Source organism: Electrophorus electricus, chromosome 26 (genome assembly GCF_041902795.1).
Source record: "Electrophorus electricus isolate QZ-2024a chromosome 26, ASM4190279v1, whole genome shotgun sequence".
NCBI lineage: Eukaryota > Metazoa > Chordata > Actinopteri > Gymnotiformes > Gymnotidae > Electrophorus > Electrophorus electricus.
Window position 1 is genome coordinate 7,865,184 of NC_137522.1, and position 19,130 is coordinate 7,884,313.

Genomic DNA, 19,130 nt, shown 5'->3' on the forward strand with positions numbered 1-19,130 from the left:
TGAAGCAGGAGTGTCAGAGGAGGTGGGTTACTGACGCCGTCACTCTGCAGGCCTTCTGCCGTGGCCAGCTCTCAAGGCAACGCATAAGCACTCCGCAGTCAATTTTCTGTATCTATGACCATTACATACATTGGAAAAGAGAACCTTTGTTGTGAAATCACTGTTGGGAAGCATCACTTCCCAACTGGTCAACATCATATGTTTGTAGAACAATTTAATAAATATTTTATACTGTTTCTGAGACATCTCTAGCCAGGTTAAACGTCTAAATCTGAAACGTGCGTTTCTACCTGTTTTTGTAGTTGCTCCTTTACTCTAACAGTTTTGCATTGATGATGGGCAGCGCATCTGTTGGCTATTGCCAGGCTGTGCTCGATATTGCCACTGCAGCCTGTTTTTGACCAACATTCTAGGGAGAACAAGCTTCTAAAAAGAGGGTGGTGACCATTCATATTGTCAGTCACGTAAACATGATTGAACATGATTGAAGTCAAAGCCATGGCATGTCATCTTTAACACTAATGACCCCAGCAGTCCTTGAGCCTGTCCTCAATTGAGCTTTGTTTGTTTAGGTAACAGACGCCCTGACCTCCACTGTTTTATACAACCTGAACATTTATATTACACTCCTTCAGTGCAATCACAAGTGCAACTGGACTGCATAAGATTCAATGGCTGAAAATGCCCTTTCAGCTCTAACTTTGCATTACTCTCATCACCCCTGTCTCCAGGCATAGGAAGCTGCACACGCTTGTGGTGCGTCGGCGGTTCAGTGCATCTCTGTGCGGTGAGGATCCAGAGGGCCCTGCGAGCTCACTGGGCACTGACAGCAGCCCGGAGGCAATTCTCCTCCGTCCTGTACATCCAGGTACAGAACTCTTTCCACACTCGAGCGATTCTAATGCTAAGGCTTTGGCAGTGTGATGAAATGAACATGTCCAACAGAAAATGAGCATGTCCAAGTGCCCCGATGCTCTGTCTTCACAGCAGTATAGACTCAAACAGCAGTGTTCAAACATCTGAGCTTTATTCAATAATGACTATGTACCTGCTAACCAGGTAATCTTTACCTTTTCATGGATGGTGTAGTACAGGGGACTGGTAGTTTGGCCATGGATGTGCCTTCGGAGGAAAAAGTATACTATTTTCAATTTAAGCATGGAAGCTGCCTTTTGAGACTGGACAACCTGACTCAAATCTGACACAACCAATATATATATCACATTCTAAGCTATTTTACTGATCTTGTATTTATTTACAACTAACAAGTAAGCCCAACATAAAGACCTGACATGCTACTATACCATCTAAAATGCCCACCTCTCTGCCTTGTTTGTGTTGATCCAGCATTGGGTCAGGGCGAAGCTTCAAAGAAAGCAATACCTTGAGCAAAGAGAGAGCATCATCAAGGTACAGAGAGTGGCTTGGTTTCACCGCCGCAGTCAAGCTGCCACTGTTATCCAGCACATGGCCAGAAGATTCCTTCTGAGACGCAGGAAAGAAAAGTTTCGGCATGGAATTATAAAGGCGCAGGCAGGGAAATAACTTTCTTGGATGTCTGTTTTGCGTTTTTTAAAATTTATTTGGTGACTCTCTGGTTGCCTTAAATTACATAGTTAGATTGCAGATGGTTGCTGTGTCAATTACCTTGGAAACATCACAGTAAACTTTGACAACACTTGGCCAACAGAGAGCACATGATGAGGCACTGCATCATTCTCTGGTGATCAGAGAGCCTGCCAAACTCTTTATACAGTTCTAGGTGAGGGTGTTATAGACAGATGAGAAATGGGGATAGAAAGTTGATGGTGAGTAATCAAAAACAAGCTAGTGTGTCCTGCCAAATGGTGAAATTACAGTGAGATGTCCTGCTTGAATTTCAATAGAACAGGGGAAAACACAGAATTTAACAATATGCTTTTGTAAGAAGCTGTAATATCATGCAACAATGACATTTATGATATCTTTAGACCCTTTGGAGAGGTCATAGCTCAAGACAATTCCATGATACCTCCAAGGTCATTTCCATCCGACATTGCCTCAGGAAAGTCAACAGGAAAGCCAAAGAAGACAAGCTGTATCACAAGACCAAGACTGCCCTGAGTTACCTTCTGGAATATCACAATTATACCCACATTCTTATGGCCTTAAAGAATTCAGGTAATAGAACCATGGGCAGAATACACAAACATGACTGTCGTTTCAAGGTGAGAGCATCAAACAACATCTTTGTTGTGATTGTGATTAAAGAGACTGCAACCAGACTTTCACCAGGGTGTTGTGAGCGCCTTGTGAACAGTGGAGCAACATGCACCGTCTTCACCCTGATAAGGAGCTGCGACCGCAGTGTTCCTTCCATGGAGATCATCACCTTGGCAATCCAAGTTCTTTTCAATTTATCAAAGGTACGTGATCATGTCCTAATATACAGTATTCATCCGCAGCATCTTGTGCTGTTGCCAGCAAAGATCTGCATTTTATATATATTTTTCTGCTGTTTAGTTTTCTGCTTTGTCCTTGCATGCTATGCTTAATGTTGCATGCATAGGTCATTGTTTGATTGAATTACAAATGCAAACATTTGTATTTCATGTGGTCAGAAGAGTTCTGTTTGTCTCAAGTCTCTTGTGTGACTGCTTTGCTGTTTGCTGTAGTACAACAAAACCATAGATACGGTTTGAGGTGGAGGACTCTGTGGACACACTCTTGGACCTGCTCCAGATCTACAGAGAGAAAGCTGGGGACAAGGTGGCTGACAAAGGAGGCAGCATCTTTACCAAAGCATGTTTATTTTGGTGATTTTGGTACAGGATGAAGGACGTGCAATGGTGGGTATTACCAGGATGTCATTAGTACACGGAGTAATTCAAGCCTTGATGCTGGTGCGTGTACTTAATTTGGTGTTTTGCCCCCACTAGGGGGTAAGAACGCTTCCCAGGGCCTCAGACCGTATATGCAACGTTTACCACCTTACAATACGAAAGTACAAAATGGACACCCAGAGCACCAAAGTCAAACAGAGGATGAATGTCTCACAAAATGGAAACATCCTTCTGCAAGCCACTCCCCAGAAATCCAAGTCAATGGCAAGGTATGTTTGAGAAGTCTTTACTTGATTGTACACTATGCATGTGTGCTTAACTGTACGTGTTATTCTAACCACTAAAAGCTAGCTAGCCAAGCTGTGTCACCGACTTTATAAATTCCCTATAATTCTGTAAGCTCTATATTGTTGGAGAGTAAGACTAGAGATAACTTTTAATTTAATTTCATGAATTCTTTCTTTTGTATCATGTCTTTGTTTGATTGTTCTTGAAACAATTTTGTACTTAAACAGTTCTTCAGAAAGCAAAGCAGGAAGATATTGTAGACCTTCTTGTTGCCATCCAGCTGCTGGTCTCTGTGTGTGCGTGTGTGTGTGTGTATATATAATTAAACTGACCTTGTACATACTTTTATATTCTTATCTAACCTTTCAGAAACATTTTTGTTGTACTTGCCTTTACATTTTTATATGCGTTGTTTCTGCATAATTTGGTGGCTCATTGCCAGCTCGGAAATATTATAAAAGCAGATGCTAAACCATTGATTTCAATAAAAGGCGTGTCTTTTCTGTGCACTACATTTTTACTTGTACTTAAATGATGATGAAAAACTGGATGACTATCTATGACAAATACTTTGGATTTGAATATTTTTAGAATAGTCTGGTATTAATCATTTTTAATATATTTTTTTCTAATATATAAATGTTCCATGACTTATGAAGCATCAGCTAATTTACATTACTCACAACTGAAGTGTTTTTATTTGTTACAGATAACATTGTCAGCTGTTGGGTACTGCCAGCCTTTCACCAAGTCAAGCAATTAGGTGGCTGCTAAGACTGAGTGACATTGTCACTGACCTATCCATGATGAGGAGGCGTGACTAGACTGGGGAGTTGGGAAGGTTTTTGCTGGAATGTTCTCGTGCATTTTCTGTCCATCTGTACTGTTCCAGGAGTAGAAAATCGTCTCGTCTTGTTCCATTTGATTGACACTTTAAGAAACACATCTAACCCTATATAAGTTGTCCCCTCAACAGTGCAGATTGGCAACGATGGAGCCGCTATGAGATGAAGATTTTGGCTCCGGTGTTCAATACCTGGAACCATCTTCACCTGACACTTGTAGGTCCCTGCATCTGACCTCTTGAGCCCCTCATTGATAACCGATGTATCTGCTTGACTTGGATCCGAAGAGTTAAAGTAAACTCTGTCCATCAAGGGAAATAGAAGTTAGAATATAATTTATCAGAGGTATAAAGAAGGATGGTAGGATCTTACTTATGAAGGTCAAATTTAAGTGTCCATTCTATCTCCAGAGGTCCGTGATCCATATCTTCCCAGGTAAAATGGCATCCAAGAATAACCCTGCTCCCAATTGCCTTATGAACAGTTGTGGGATCACTTGGAAAGATCTTCAGTGCTACTGTTGACAGCAGCATAAGGAGCACCACCATCAACAGTAGCAGCCCATGCCTGAGGAATCGGAAAAAGGCAAAAATCTAAACATTTTCAGCATCAGAACTCTGGTAATGTTTATGTGACAAATTGCAATAACTAGGGACTGCTACCACAGGTAGAGGAATTACAGTAGTACCCCAAAGTTTGCGGGGGTTACGTTCCTAGACCCCACCGCGAATTTTGAATATGTTCGTTGCATTTTTGGACGGACAACTAATAAAGGCCTAAAAGCACCTATCTTCATATGTTAAACCTTAAATATCCCCCCAAAACACTTCAAGTTCATTTAAAAATTGATGTTATAATTTACATCACCCTTTAAAATTGTACAGGTAAACGTAGATGATTCTTCTGGCCGATTCCATCCTAACGATGTATTTATTCCTAACGTTGGATACATTTTTAGCAGTTTCACGGAAACTTGATGAAACGGTATGTCTAATAGCCGCTCCGTTCTTCTGGATGTAGCGTACCGTACTTTCACACACACGCAAAGCTAACACGCTACACGATACACTTGACACAACGAAATAGGTCGTGAGACGCGATAAACTGCGACTTTTAAGTGTGAGGTTCCAAGGAAAAAATACGTGAACTTGTGAAGCCGCAGATTCAGAAGCGGGAATTTTCGGGGTATTACATCATGGGATATTACATAATTACATAATCTTTCTTTCTTTCTTTTTTAATCACCTTTAGTAGAGAAATTACGTATTTCTTTGGAAAAACTAAATATAAAAAATGCAATTCAAAAAATGTCTCACCCCCACAAGTGGAAGTGTTGAAATGAAGAAATTAAACAGATTAAGATCAGGGTTAGAAATGATTTTTTTTTTTTTTTTCACATTTTCTGGTTACAGAATCTTTCTAAGGAGTTGTACCTAATTTACATATTTTATCTTGTACACTGAATCTTTTAATATCCTTGTAGATAAAATATTTTTTTCTGCACACTGTCAGAACCTTTACAGAATCTTTCTATGTCCTTAAAGAGAACTGACATATTTTTATTTCTATATTCTGTAACCCTAACCCTATATGGGTTATGCAGTTCTAGATAATTTATATATTATTTTCTATATGCTGTCATAATGTTTACAGAATCTTTTTTCAAATTTCCTTCCTAAAATATGCATGTTTTCTATATTCTGTAACCCTAACCCTAGCATCCAATACACAGGGAGGATCCAGATGGCCTGATTGCCCCCACTGGAGATCTCTGGAGTTCAGGTAAAGAACAGACTTGTATTACAGACATTTAACAGTATCTTTCTAAGCAGTTCTAGAGAATTTACATATTTTTCTATTAACTGACAGAACTTTTACATAATCATTTTTCTTTTAGATACATATTTTTTCCTGTATCCTGTAGAAATAATCTGTGACACGGGAGCTCAGGTAATGACCAGAATTGCATTACACAAATTTTAAAGAAACTTTACTTCCTTATAGAGAAATGGTGATATGATTATTCTAACCCTAACCCTAATGTCTTAGAACCTTTTTTTCTTAAATGATCTCATTACAGAACAATTCGGTAAGCCTTTGAATATTGAAGAACTTTGACCTTTTACTTTTTGAACAACACAACAAATGTAGAACACAACAGAGGCAAACAGCAACAAAACCTTAACTACCAGGCACCAGTGCACAAATCAAAGAATTTGCTAAAGGAACAGCCTAATGGCAAAGGATTTCTGGGAAAGTAAGTCAGCACTATTCCCATTTAGTGATACAAGCAGAAGCATTTATTTCCCGTAATAATTAATATAAAGCTGTCTCAATCTTGGTTCTATTGACTTCCACAAGAATATTTGGTTCAGGTACAATGTTAAGGTTGGACGAAGAGAACGTTGTTAGATCTGAATACTGGAGAGATCTGATTTGCGGGCAGGGTTTGGGGTGGTTTTGGTGTAGGCACTGGACAGACTCACTTTCCAGGTGATGGCACTGCATGGACATGCTGTAATGCCACATTGGCATCTCAGCACCCACTCAGCAAAAGGGGACATGCCAAGTCAGATATCTTCTCACAAAGGGCTCAATAACCATGACATGACAAAGCAGGATTAATGCTTTAATTCTTCTGTCACTTTTCTGTCACTACCTCTCTGTAACTGCATTATGATGGCTGACATAATTACTAGTAGTGATTCATATGGTAAAACACATATACTTTCCCATCCCTTCCAGTGACATCAAGTGGAATTTCACTAAGGTATGTCCTTCCTTAGCTCCTATTCACATTTATTTATGGAAATTTAGAACCATTACATTTTATCTCTCTATCTGGTTCCTTGTTTTTAAATTCACTGCTTGTCTGCTCTTTTGGCTTAGAAGGTGCTGTGATGTTGTGACTGATGTTTGTGTGTGACATTTGTGCAGTTCCTCATTGACCGAGACGGCCAAGTTGTGAAGAAATATTCTCCACTGAATAATCCCAGCGTAGGAAAACAGACAACAACAAAAAACCCTCCATAAAATCACCATAAATTATTGTAGAAATTTGTTTATACTCTTAAAGATTGCATATGTACTCGTAGATTTCACCCAAATTCACCCAAATGATATCAGATTGTTTTTACAGAGTGAGCTGTTGGAATTGTCTCAAGAATTATGCAGCTATAGCTGTTCTTCCATTTCAGGTGGTAGAGAATGATCTTTCCAAGTATTTGTAAACTCTGTGTTCCCACTGGGCAAGATAACTTCTTAGCATCCCCCTCCCGTTTCCGGCCTTTCCTGTGGACTTCTCTGCGTCAGCAGTGTAACCCCATGAATTTGTGATGGTTTGTCTTGAAACCCGCTCTGCGGAAAAGACAGACCTGATGCATTTGGCGTGCACTCCATCCTGGGAGGATCACCAGAGCACAACCAGTCAACCGGACAGGAACCTGATTCCCCCACTACCCTACTGATGCATTCACATCATGATAATTCACAAAGGAGTATTTCTTAATACATTCTTAATCTCATAAGAGTTAAACTCTTACAACGTAATCTTGCATTTAAACTGGATTTTTCTGTATTTAATGTTGTTCTGTTTCTTCTTCTGTCGTTGTAGACATACATAATAGATAATACAGAATATGACTCTGTTGACATACTTATTGCCTTCTTCCAAATGAAGCTGACCCATAGCTCTTTGCTTGTGGTGTTGCATTAAATAACAACAACAATAATAATAAAGCATCTAATGTTGCACATACATTAAATCATAATGAATAGCGCTTGTATTAAGATTATTACAATTATTAAACTATATTTTATTTTAAATATATTGTTTGTGTGTTCTTGTGTATCAGTCCAAATCATCATTAAAGACTGGAACATTAATCAAACCACTGCAGTATATCATCAGTTATATAATTTTGATTATGATGAAAATCTAAATTAGGTGTAAAAACATGCTAGGTGAAATGTAGAGCATGGTTCCGCATTGGCAAATCCACTCAATATGACTCAATCTGGACCTTGGTAATTAATATTCTACAGTAATCATGCCTCCAAATGAACACTGAAAAAGCAGGTACACAAATCCATACCCAGTTCCATACCAAGCTACATAACTACCACAAAACAATTTTCTCCATATCCAAACTCTCCCTAATACAGAATTCTATCTCTGTATAACAATGTTTAACATCTGTCATACAAACTGTACATACTATACTGCTGGTGTTATTAATAAATTTTATTTTTTTATTGTTTCTTTATTTGCGCTTATGTATCTTCCCTCATGAACAATACATAAGTATAAATTAAGTCTTAATAGTCCTCTAAAGAGGGGGATGGTGGTGGACCAATAGATAAATTTAAAAACAAAAACAAAACACTAACAAAAAAAATATTGAGGTTGAAAGCCTACAACCTTTGGTAGGGAAACTGACCAGTCAGAACTGAGAAGCAAATTTTGGAATTCCATTTGCAGTTTCAAATTTATAACTGCTATGTACCTGTTTGTAATAATACCCATGCATATTCAGCTATAATATAGCTAGCTACATAGCGTCTTGGAAACCAATTAGAGAATCACTTAGAATCACTTAGTGTTGCTATCATCAGATCTCTTAAGTTCACGATTAAAGCTGGATAACATGGCTGTGAACGTTTCTTAGAAAATTAATTCAGCATTACTGTCTGTTTGTATAGGTAACAAAAATGGTCTTGATTAGTAGTCATTTACATGTTAGCCTCCCCACACATTTCCCTCACGTACTGTCACTACTTTTTACTAATAATTTAGCATAATAATTTAAATTTGAGTTCAAATGAATGCTGTGAACAAATCAGATACTCTTCCTTGAAGTATCAGAGTAAATTATATTAATATGAAAGTTTAATATGAAACTTTTTTCCCTCAGAAACAACAAATACATAATTTCCTCTGATATCATAATGATATAAAATAATAAGAACTTGACAACACTATGCTGACTTGATCACATTGCGTCCCTGCCATCATGAATGACATCCCAAGTTTTAAGGAGATGACACGGTTAAACTGGAATTAGTTAAACCCCTGAGTATTATATGAATAATGATCGTCAAGCAGAAATTAGCATGCAAATTCAAATGTATGCCGTGTTATGTCACACAGGAAATACTGTCACATCACATCACATCATATATATATATATACATATAAGTCTACAGTTACATTTATTGAGTTATACCATAAATGTCAGTTCTATGACTGTTATTTTTAACTATTTCCTTCTGCTATTATGATATTATTCCAACTCCTGTTTTTATTACAATGCATTTTCAGCATATATTTTGTGTGTTTAAGTTAGCCGTTTGCATTTCTTTTTCAGTGTTATGGCCTCACAGCCTAGACAGGGTCGTAACAATTGGGGGCTCGTCCTCTGTTTCTCCTCTGGTTCCTGGTAGTTCCTTTTTAGCCTGTTCCTTTTAGTTTTGCCCCTTCTCTCTGGTGTTTGGTTCTGGTTGGTGTTTTTTATTTCTCCCCCCTTCCTTCTTTATGTGTGGGGTGTGTTGTGCTGTTTGTACTGGCTATGGCTGCGACATTGGATTTGTCTGCTTTTTCTGTTTGTCCGTCTTTTGAGCAGTTTTTTGAGAAAGGCAGATCTTTTCTTGGTAGCTGCTTTGTATAACGTGGTTATACCTCGCTCTGCTAATCAGAGGGAGAGGACTAGTCGAGTCTTCCCTTGTTGCACCTGGAGTTCTGCCAGAACGGGAGCTGTCTCTGGGTGTTGATGTTGGCCCAGCTTGGGTTGTGGACACGCCAGAAGCTGTGGACGACCCTGTAGTCAGGCTGTTGGCAGGTTACTACTCCCCGCCACTTTTCATCAAATGCTTTGTAACCGGTGTCACATGAATAGGAAGCACGTTGGCATCCATCATCGTCTTTGGAATACTGTATGAATCAATTGGTCAAAGTGAATTCACCACATGCTCCTTCTGCAACTATAAGGTAAAAACAGTTGACAATCTTTTCAAAGTTAATTTTCAAACAGTTCTGCTGTTTGTTTACTTCTTGAGCATTTATTCTTTAACAATCGAAAGTAATACGCTGAATATTGTGAAGGTATGCATGAAGAAATAGTGGTGTGAAAATGCAACTGTCACATGGAAGTTTAATTCTATTTTAAAATCAAAAGTGTAACTATATTTCATTGCATCAGCTCTGTCCTGTAGAGTTCTGGTGTTTAGGTCCTTGGGTTATGGTATTAAAAAATTAGATTGGCCTGCAAAAATTAAGCATCTGTGTAAAGCTAATTATGTTGTAAAGATTTAAGCCTAAGACTTATAGTCGCAATTCACACTATATACTATATAAAGGACAAGTCACATAACATCTGTTAGTGTAGACTATTATGGAAACAAGATAAATGCTGTTCAACAAGGGTCTATATCAGACAGTAAATTTGACTTCCCAGTAGACAGACAAGAATTTTAGAAGCATTTTTGTGCGCAAAATTTACTTCATTGTAGGGCTATAATTTGTCGTGGAAATTGCACCACACTTCATAAAACCTGGAGAATATGAGACTTCTCGTTGCCTTTGACATTGTAATTTTGGCTGAATGCTTCTCAAGGCTATGCAACGCAAAACCATGGCAGAGAATGGCTAATGGAGTAGCTCTTGATTAGGATATCAGTAAGTAATCATACAGTTCATTACCACACTGTTTTGCGACTTCAAAGTGGCCACAACTGTATATTTTTGAGGGGATCTTTAACATACTGTGATTTAAATCCATTATGTTGATATCAAACTGCCTATTTCACACTAAACAATAAACAGAGTGCTGCACAGAGCACCTCCTAAATGTTCAGCACACTCTGAACTTCTGAAAATTTAGCACACCTCTAGTGAAGTTTGAGCTCCAAGAAAATGTTGGAGCTCAAAACCCACTTTCTTCTGTCTCCCTGGATACAGTTACTAATACTTTCCTTTCTATGCTCCCCTCATTAATGATTCTTCTGTGCTCTGTATTACCACAGGAGAAAACTCCAAAATGTCATTACAATTCAAATTTTCAGTCATATTAATCGAAAAGGACTGCATAGAGACAGTGGGAAAAAAAACAACAACCTCTCCTGGATTCAGACCTCAGCTCATACCAGTACTCACTGGAAGTACCATCTGCAAAGTCATGCTGCTACAGAAGAACATTTTAATCATAAGCATCTGATCCATACGAGCTCTTCAGTGTTTTTTCTTCGGTCCTTAACCCTCCCCCTCCACCCTCATCTTTCACTCCCGAGGATTTCATCACCTGCTTTCAGGAGAAGGTTGCGGCAATCTTCCAGTTCTTTTCCTCTGTTCCCACTCTTCCAAAAAGTGTTCATACCCCCACATCCAAGTGTCTGGCTTCTGTTTCTCTTCTCTTCAGACAAACGTCTGACTTCCAGCAACCTCACTACATGGCCACATGATCCAATTCCTTCCACTCTCTTCCTCTCAAGAGATCTGCTTCCTTTCATCTCTTTTCCTCTCCCAGAAACAGCTCCACGATCCCAATATGTCTGGGTACCGGCACAAACCGGCACAGTCACCATAAACAGCCCTCATAGCAGCTTCAAAAATGTTTTGATTCTTCTGGACATTTCTGCAGTCACACACAGTAGGTTGTCCAGCAGCTTGTGATGCTACACCACCTCGTAGTCTGTGTATACCTCTTACTATTGTAGTAATTTAATCACATCGGTCAAATTTGCACAATGTTGTATTTTCAACATAGTCACCATGTCCAATGACAATCATCTTTGCATTTAAATTAACCCATTTTGCACATTTTAATATAGCACGGCCAAGTCCAAACTTTTTTAAAGGAAGTACTTTATCTGGACAACCTGCCAAGTCACTTATAAATGATAAATAAACGATAAATCACTTAAAATGAGAATAATGGTATCTGTGAAACACTGTCAACAGTCAATAAAGACTGCTGCCCCCATTGCAAGTCCATTAGCGATTTAGTTTTCAAAATATTGTACTGCTTCCCATTATTATATCATTCTAGATCTTTTCCATTGTAAAATACATTTTATATGGGACAAAACTTTGTGTACAAATAATTCAAATCAGATATAAACAATAATAAACACTATCTTAATTTATAGTTGCCACATAGCCTGCCATATAGTCAAATGAATACATTGAAAAATGGGCTGAAAAATCACATTGTGTATGGTGCTGATGTATTAACTCATGATTCTTGCTTCCTAGTACACATCTTGAGCCATAGGTCAAATACTAAAATTAAATTAAGTTTATTGGAATACTTTTAAAATATACATCACTAATGTAGGTTCCAGATTATGTGCTTTATGCATACTGGCAAAATAGTGATTATGGGAACAAGATTGTATATTAAGTTGCATATTATCAATCTTGCTCTGTGAAGTTTAGAACATAGTCTGTCCTAAATGACATGATGTGTACTGCACTGTTCATAATGGATGAATGTATCTTGCAGTTTGCTGAGCACATGCTCAGTTGGAACGGATGTTATCAATAATAATTATATATTCAAAAGATGTATGAAGTAGGAAGACATCTTTTTTAATCTAATGGTATCTTGGGCCATTGTAGCAGAGGGTTAGGGGTTGTGTTAATACCTGTAACTCATTGGTGACATATGGCCCCAACTCTTCAAAAATAGTCCAATCTTAGAGGTGACTACAGTGGCTCATCTAGCACGGCCTGATGACATACTGTAGCAAATTTGGTCTAAAAGTGGACCAGTATCAGATCTGACCACACCCTCTTAGCCAGGATATGCTCGTGATACACAGTGTCAGGTTTTGGTGGTCCTGCCAGAGAGCCTAATGGGACACGTAAGTAATAGGCTGACTGCATAGGTAATATCAGCCTTTAAAACAGGACTAAAAATCGAATAATGTCCGATCTGACCAGTCAGTCTTGTCCAGGATGTCCTCATAACCCACTGTGTCAGATTTGGTGGACCTGGCAACCTCTTTAGCTTTGGCAGGCGAGAAACCCTAATGGGACTCTTAGGTAATAGGCGGACCGCAGAGGTAATTTCAGCCTTTTACAAAGGGCCTAAAGGTGGATCAGTGCCAGGTTTAGTTAGGGTTAGGGTTAGGGTCCGCTTACTAACTGTACAGACTTGTTCTGTTAATTGTGTCTTTTTTTTGTTGTTACATTTTTCATTTTTTTCCTGTAATTTTCAATATAGCTTAGGTAATTGTGAGAAAGCAAAAATACATGATAGATATATCATTAACATAATTGAAAATTATGTAATATTTCCACAACAAACACATAACAATTACATATTTCTAGTTTTTATAAGTAATACATTTTTTTTGTAGGACTATTTTTTCACCACCAGGTGGCGGTGTTATGTAATATTTTGTCCTTAGAGGTAATTTACATATTTTTTCTGTACTCTTGTCTATATGCTGTCATAATTTTTACAGAATCTTTCTATGTCCTTATAGTAAATTTATTTTTATTTTTTCTATATTCTGTAAGCCTGCCTTTAATCCTAGTATTCAATACACTGGGAGGATCCAGATAGTTTGACCTGCACCACTGGAGACTTCTGGAGCTCAGGTAAAGACCAGACTTGAATTACAGAATCTTTCTATGGCATTCTAGAGAATTTACATTTTTAAAAAATATATATAATCTGAGTTTTTACAGAATATTTATTTGTCTTTATAGAGAAAATATATTTTTTTAAATGTGTAAACATTGTAATTGTATCTCAAACTTATGTTTATATTTAATCATCATAAAGATTTTGTAAGTTTAATGAAATTGACATGATTTAAAGATTAAACCACATACAATTTTCTACAATTTTTCTACTTTTTTTAAAAGTTGATTTAGAATATTGTGAGGTAGCATGTAAATTGTTGTATAGTGAATTAATCACAAGTAATCATAGATATGTAATGTGCAGGAACAGACTGTGGAACAAAATCACACAGAACAAATATACAGTATATACAAGGGGTTTTCATCACACAGTCCACGTCTCACAACCGAATGTCCTTCATTGAGAACTATACGCCATCCTCTTCGATGTTGAAGGTCACAGACTTTCTTTTTGGAGGCAAGGCATCCTTGAAAATGTCATTGCCCATATCTTGGGTGCTATTTTTGTTCCTTTTGTGGCAACAGTAGAATTATAGCCCTGCCAGCAGAATCAAAGCCAAGGATCCTCCAAACTGCAAAGTGCACACTGATAGAAACCAGCATTTGCTGTCCATCTATACTGTTCCAGGAGTAGAAAAATCGTTTGCCTTGTTCTATTTGATTGGCACTTAAGAAACACATCTGACCCTATATAAGTTGTCCCCTCAACAGTGCAGATTGGCAACGAGGGAGCCGCCAGGAGATTTCGTCTCCGGTGTTCAATACCTGGAAACTTCTTCATCTGACACTGATTGGTAGTAGAAAGAAAATATCTGATACTAAGAAGAATGATCTTTCAAAATAAGATTAAATAAAATTTAAATTTTTTTTAAAGCTATGACACAAAGTAGTCATGTGTGTAATCTGTCCTAAGATATGACACACAGCAGTCGTGTGTGTTGTCTGGCCATGCTATGAAACACAGCAGTTGTGAGTGTTGTCTGTCCTAAGCTTCATCCTGGTGCTTTTCACCTTGTCCCCAGTAGTATCTGCTTCCTTCCGGGTCTCAGCACTGGGCTCATCCTCCTGCTCTGGTGTGAATACCTCAAAGTCCAGAGCTCCAGCTTCTTAGCAGCTATCTAGAAATAAAGCAACTCCCTGCTCCTCCTCCTGCAGTGACCTGCTGAGCACCTCACGTGCAGGCTCCGTCGCACACAGTCAACTGGTGCTGGTCATCGCCACCTCAGCTCCATCAGGGGTTTTATGAGCTCCTGATCTTTTCTGTTGAGCCCTGGTCTATTAATTTCCTTAACAGTACCTTCATCACCTTGCTTTTCTGAGGAATGAATGCAGACTCCAGCAGCTAAGACTGAATAGGCTCGGAGCCGTTTTGCTGTGCTCAAAGTGCCTCTTTTATATTTTCATTGAAATGTCATGTGGTCTTTTCAGTTTGGTTATCTGGGACTTTCATATCCTCTAAAGCTCCTCCCTCCTCCTGTACCAAAGGTTCTAAGGTTCCTCCCTCCTCCTGTACGAGAGGTTCTAAAGCTCCTCCCTCCTCCTGTACCAAAGGTTCTAAGGTTCCTCCCTCCTCCTGTACAAGAGGTTCTAAAGCTCCTCCCTCCTCCTGTACGAGAGGTCCTAAAGCTCCTCCCTCCTCCTGTACGAGAGGTTCTAAAGCTCCTCCCTCCTCCCGTGTGAGAGGTTCTAAAGCTCCTCCCTCCTCCTGTGTGAGAGGTTGCTCGGCAAGGTCCACCACTTTTCCACTCATTTGCACTCCTTGACTTGTTGCTCAATACATCGCCTTGACTTTGTCTATCACTCACACCTCCTTGAACAGTTTCTGTTCGGCTACAGTCCGTATGCTTTGTACAGTCCATATGGATGTCATTTGCAACCTGCATGAGGTAAACTGAGACAAGTTGCTTGGTGTTCTGCTCCTTGTGGTTCTCTAACCTTCCACTTCATGCTTCTGCCCCACTTTCAGCTCTTAGTAACTGCTCCACTTTTGTTCCATCAGATATTTTAGAGGGGTGGATGTCCTGTATCTGCACCACAGCCTCGTTGTTTGCGTGGTGAAGTTCCACTAACGCCTGTGCAACAAAGCCTGCTGCCTTGGCTGATCTCACACTGCTCGTGTCCTCATCTTCAGAAGCAGACCTCCGATCTTCTTCCTGAAATACAGACTCCAATCTTGGACTTGTGTTCTTCCGTGTTGTGCTGTCAGTTCCAATATCTTTATTTTTCTTTTGGTCTCTCTGGAATATCATTGGAAAGACATTTAAAGGCCGCATAGAATTCAATTTTTTTAGACTAATTGTTGCAGAGAAGGAATGGAAAAAAATCACCAGGAAGGAGGAATAAAATTCATTATGAATAAGATACAGTCTGGACACTGCAGAACCCCAAAGGCATTTGTAGAAGACTGCAGGTTTTGAAAAATTTAAAAAGCTGAAAGAGACACTGATTTCATGAATTATTCACTTCCGTTGGACAGAGAGAGTACATGATTAATTCTCCTAATAGGTTCTGGGCACTTTAGATGAAAGGATCAATTGTTTGAAACATAAAAATCAACACTTAGTTTGCAGCACTCCAAACTGTTAGAAATTAATATTCACTAATTGCCATATTAAGAGTAGGCACAACAATTCAAATGATATGTTTTATCATGAAAGGATAATGATTTCGATGTGTTATAAAATCATTTAACAGGTAAAACAAACCTGGTCTTTAATCTTACCCAAGATGCTGTCACCTGTGATGGTAGGTGTTTGCAGGTCGTGAGCCAAGCTAGAGGCCGATTCTACATCCCCTGGTGGATCAACTAAATTGCCTCCTCGCTCGACATTGGTCCAGATTTATCCCTTCAGAGCATCCCTAAGCCGGAAAACCTCACCCCTCAAAGCATTCCGCTCATCTCGGATAATATCCAAATATTCCTTCTGCCTCTCTAAGGCCGACCGTCAGCAGCAGGAAGAGCAACAGGAAGAAGGAAAAGGAAAACTAAAGATAAAATACAGAATGCCAAAAGTCTGCTTATACACACAGGCCACATAATATAAGAAATTCAAAATAACACAAGACAAAGGCCACTGATTACATGACATGAAACAGGTCAGCTAGTCCAGGTGAGTGTTCCTCCATCAGAAGCATTTAATAGGTTAACTTCTACTGGGCAGCTTTAATGGCAAATCAAAGCACTGATCTGAAACTCAGTGATAGTACCACAGGACACGGAGCTGGAAGAACACCAGGCGAGTCAGATCAGAGCAGAGAGAGCAGACGAGTGAACAGAGTAGGAACAGCTGGGTGGGGATAAGAAGGACAGTATGTTCCTCCACAGGTGTGGGTGACATCAAGTGTCACATTTCATATGTTAGGTGGAACTGGATGGCAGTGCTGGCCTATTCAAGCTCGAGGAAGATAAAGAAAAGCCTTTATTACTTTAAGCAGAAGGACATTTTAAAATGCCCGGAATCAGTGGTCGGCAACTTTACAGTTAAACCAAACGACGTAGAGAACTCCAGCTCAAGCTGGCCAGACAGTGGCTGGTCAGGGCTTGGTAATGGTAACGATTGAACACACACACACATGAGGAAGAGGATCTAAATGCAAGAGGTTTTAATAGTGAAACCAAACAAATCAGTGGGGGTCAGGCAGGTATTCAAGGTCAGGTTGTTCAAAGGTCGATAACACGGGGCAGAGTCTGGGGGTGAGGAGTGTCCAGGGGTCAGGCGGGAGAGGAGCTCTAAAAAAAAAACTGGCAGAAGTCAGAAACCACGAAGACAAAGAAAATTCTAGAGCACTCGGTATGCACCATAGAGTAGCAATATTTCACAGTGTGAATGTGGGGTAGGGAAACTTATAAAGGGGGCAGTAATGAGGAGAATGAGGATCAGGTGCTTGCTCGAACTCTGGTGAATCAGATGGGGGGTGTTTGCAAGTAGGCGTGGCGGTGCGTGGCTGAGTGTGGTTCCTGCGGTTCGTAATGGTAACAGGAAACCCTTACCTTCAGTATCTCAACGTCTTCTTCAGCTCACTGAACTGTAACTGAAGGACAGTATGTGCGTGGTGTTCTCGCTCATACTCCTAGCACACAGACATGGGGTGGAACAGTTTCAAACATGAGGGTTAAAGTTCTCACAGTGTCTTAACTCTGGCCGTTGGCCTCGGCCAAAGGAACACCACCATTTCATACTCAGTGAGGAAATTTAATGTGGTGTCTTTTAGTTATTTAATTATTATTTTGGTCAAGCAGTATATGAAAATATTGATTTACAACAATTTACACTTGGCTTTCTCTAACCGTGCTCACTTGCTAACAGTCAAGCCTCTTATGGGTGTGTTAAAAGCAGCATGCCCACGCCAGAACACCTGGCCTAGACCCCTGTCTTTCTCACAGAGCCACGACCACCCACAGAAAACCTGGTCTAGAACCCTCTGTGTTTCTCATAGAGCCACGACCACCCACAGAGCACCTGGTCTAGACCACTCTGTGTTTCTCATAGAGCCACGACCACCCACAGAAAACCTGGTCTAGACCACTCTGTGTTTCTCATAGAGCCACGACCACCCACAGAAAACCTGGTCTAGACCACTCTGTGTTTCTCATAGAGCCACGACCACCCACAGAAAACCTGGTCTAGACCACTCTGTGTTTCCCACAGAACCACGCCCAACTCACAACACCCTGGGCTTCTTCTTCTCGCTCACCTTTGTGTTCTCCTCACACTCCCTCTGTGTCTCAGACAGCTGCTCCTCCAGCTCCAGAAGTGTCTCCCGCAGCGTGTCCACCTGGTACATCAACACGGTCTTCTCATTTTCCAGCTGGGCATTGGACACCATAGCCAGCTGATACATCTCCTTAGCCTCTGCCAGTGAATCCTGGAAGATCACCAAGCAAAGGGTGTTTGCCTTAGTCATTTTTATGTGTTTGTACAAACATGTGCACACACACACACACACACACACACACACACACACACACACACACACATATACATGCACACACAAACACACTTCTGGGAACATGTGCATTAGTGGCGAACCAAAGGAACTCAAAGCATGACTCAGCAAAAAAAAAAAAATATACAGATGCATTCACAGACATATGCATATATGCAAAAGCAGTACGTGATCAAGTAAGTAATAAATGATGTACACAAATAACCTTCATCTCCTGTATGGAGGCCTCGCTGTCTGTTGAGATGGAGGCATCATAGCTGCCCCTCTGGAACAAGCCTCCCCACAGGAAGCGAGGGTGGCACCAGACAGTGTGGACGCCGTCCTGGGCGCCTAACAAGGTGCAGCCCGATTTAAGAGACAGTCAGTCAGTGTAGAGATCTGCAGTAATTAAACATCTACTATAGACATTTGTAATTAGAACATAAGTGAAATAGAACTGAATAGAATAGAATAGAACAGAACAGTAGAATATCAATCAATCAAAATTGATTTATATAGCTCTCTTGACAACAGATGTCACAAAGGAGCTTTACAACTGTTCAAGTCCAAACCCCCAGTGAGCATGCCAAGGCTGACAGT

General features: G+C 39.8%; 1 protein-coding gene, 1 long non-coding RNA gene and 1 pseudogene across 2 annotated transcripts; 2 read left to right on the top strand and 1 right to left on the bottom strand.

Moving 5' to 3' along the window:
• The first annotated feature begins 1,781 nt into the window (after positions 1-1,781).
• LOC145653798 (abnormal spindle-like microcephaly-associated protein homolog) lies at positions 1,782-3,231 on the top strand (annotated as a pseudogene).
• A 3,466-nt stretch (positions 3,232-6,697) lies between these two features.
• On the top strand, positions 6,698-7,780 carry LOC145653858 (uncharacterized). Its single transcript, XR_014120101.1, has 3 exons — positions 6,698-6,725; positions 6,893-6,952; positions 7,153-7,780. It is a non-coding gene; the product is annotated as an uncharacterized LOC145653858 (long non-coding RNA).
• Positions 7,781-17,018: 9,238 nt separating this feature from the next.
• On the bottom strand, positions 17,019-18,890 carry LOC145653856 (leucine-rich repeat flightless-interacting protein 1-like). Its single transcript, XM_081708413.1, has 4 exons — positions 18,757-18,890; positions 18,300-18,470; positions 17,596-17,675; positions 17,019-17,334 (listed from the first exon to the last, which is right to left on the bottom strand). Exons 1-3 carry the CDS (start codon positions 18,760-18,762, stop codon positions 17,598-17,600), a joined length of 255 nt encoding a protein of 84 aa, XP_081564539.1. The 5' UTR covers positions 18,763-18,890; the 3' UTR covers positions 17,019-17,334; positions 17,596-17,597.
• Between the last annotated feature and the right edge of the window lie 240 nt (positions 18,891-19,130).

What these genes read in the sequence shown, in the direction of transcription:
- LOC145653856 (XM_081708413.1), bottom strand. An exon ending in AGTGTGAGGAGAACACAAAG is followed by an intron (nt 17,676 to 18,299) that starts GTGAGCGAGAAG and finishes TCTGTGTGCTAG; the next exon opens with GAGTATGAGCGAGAACACCA.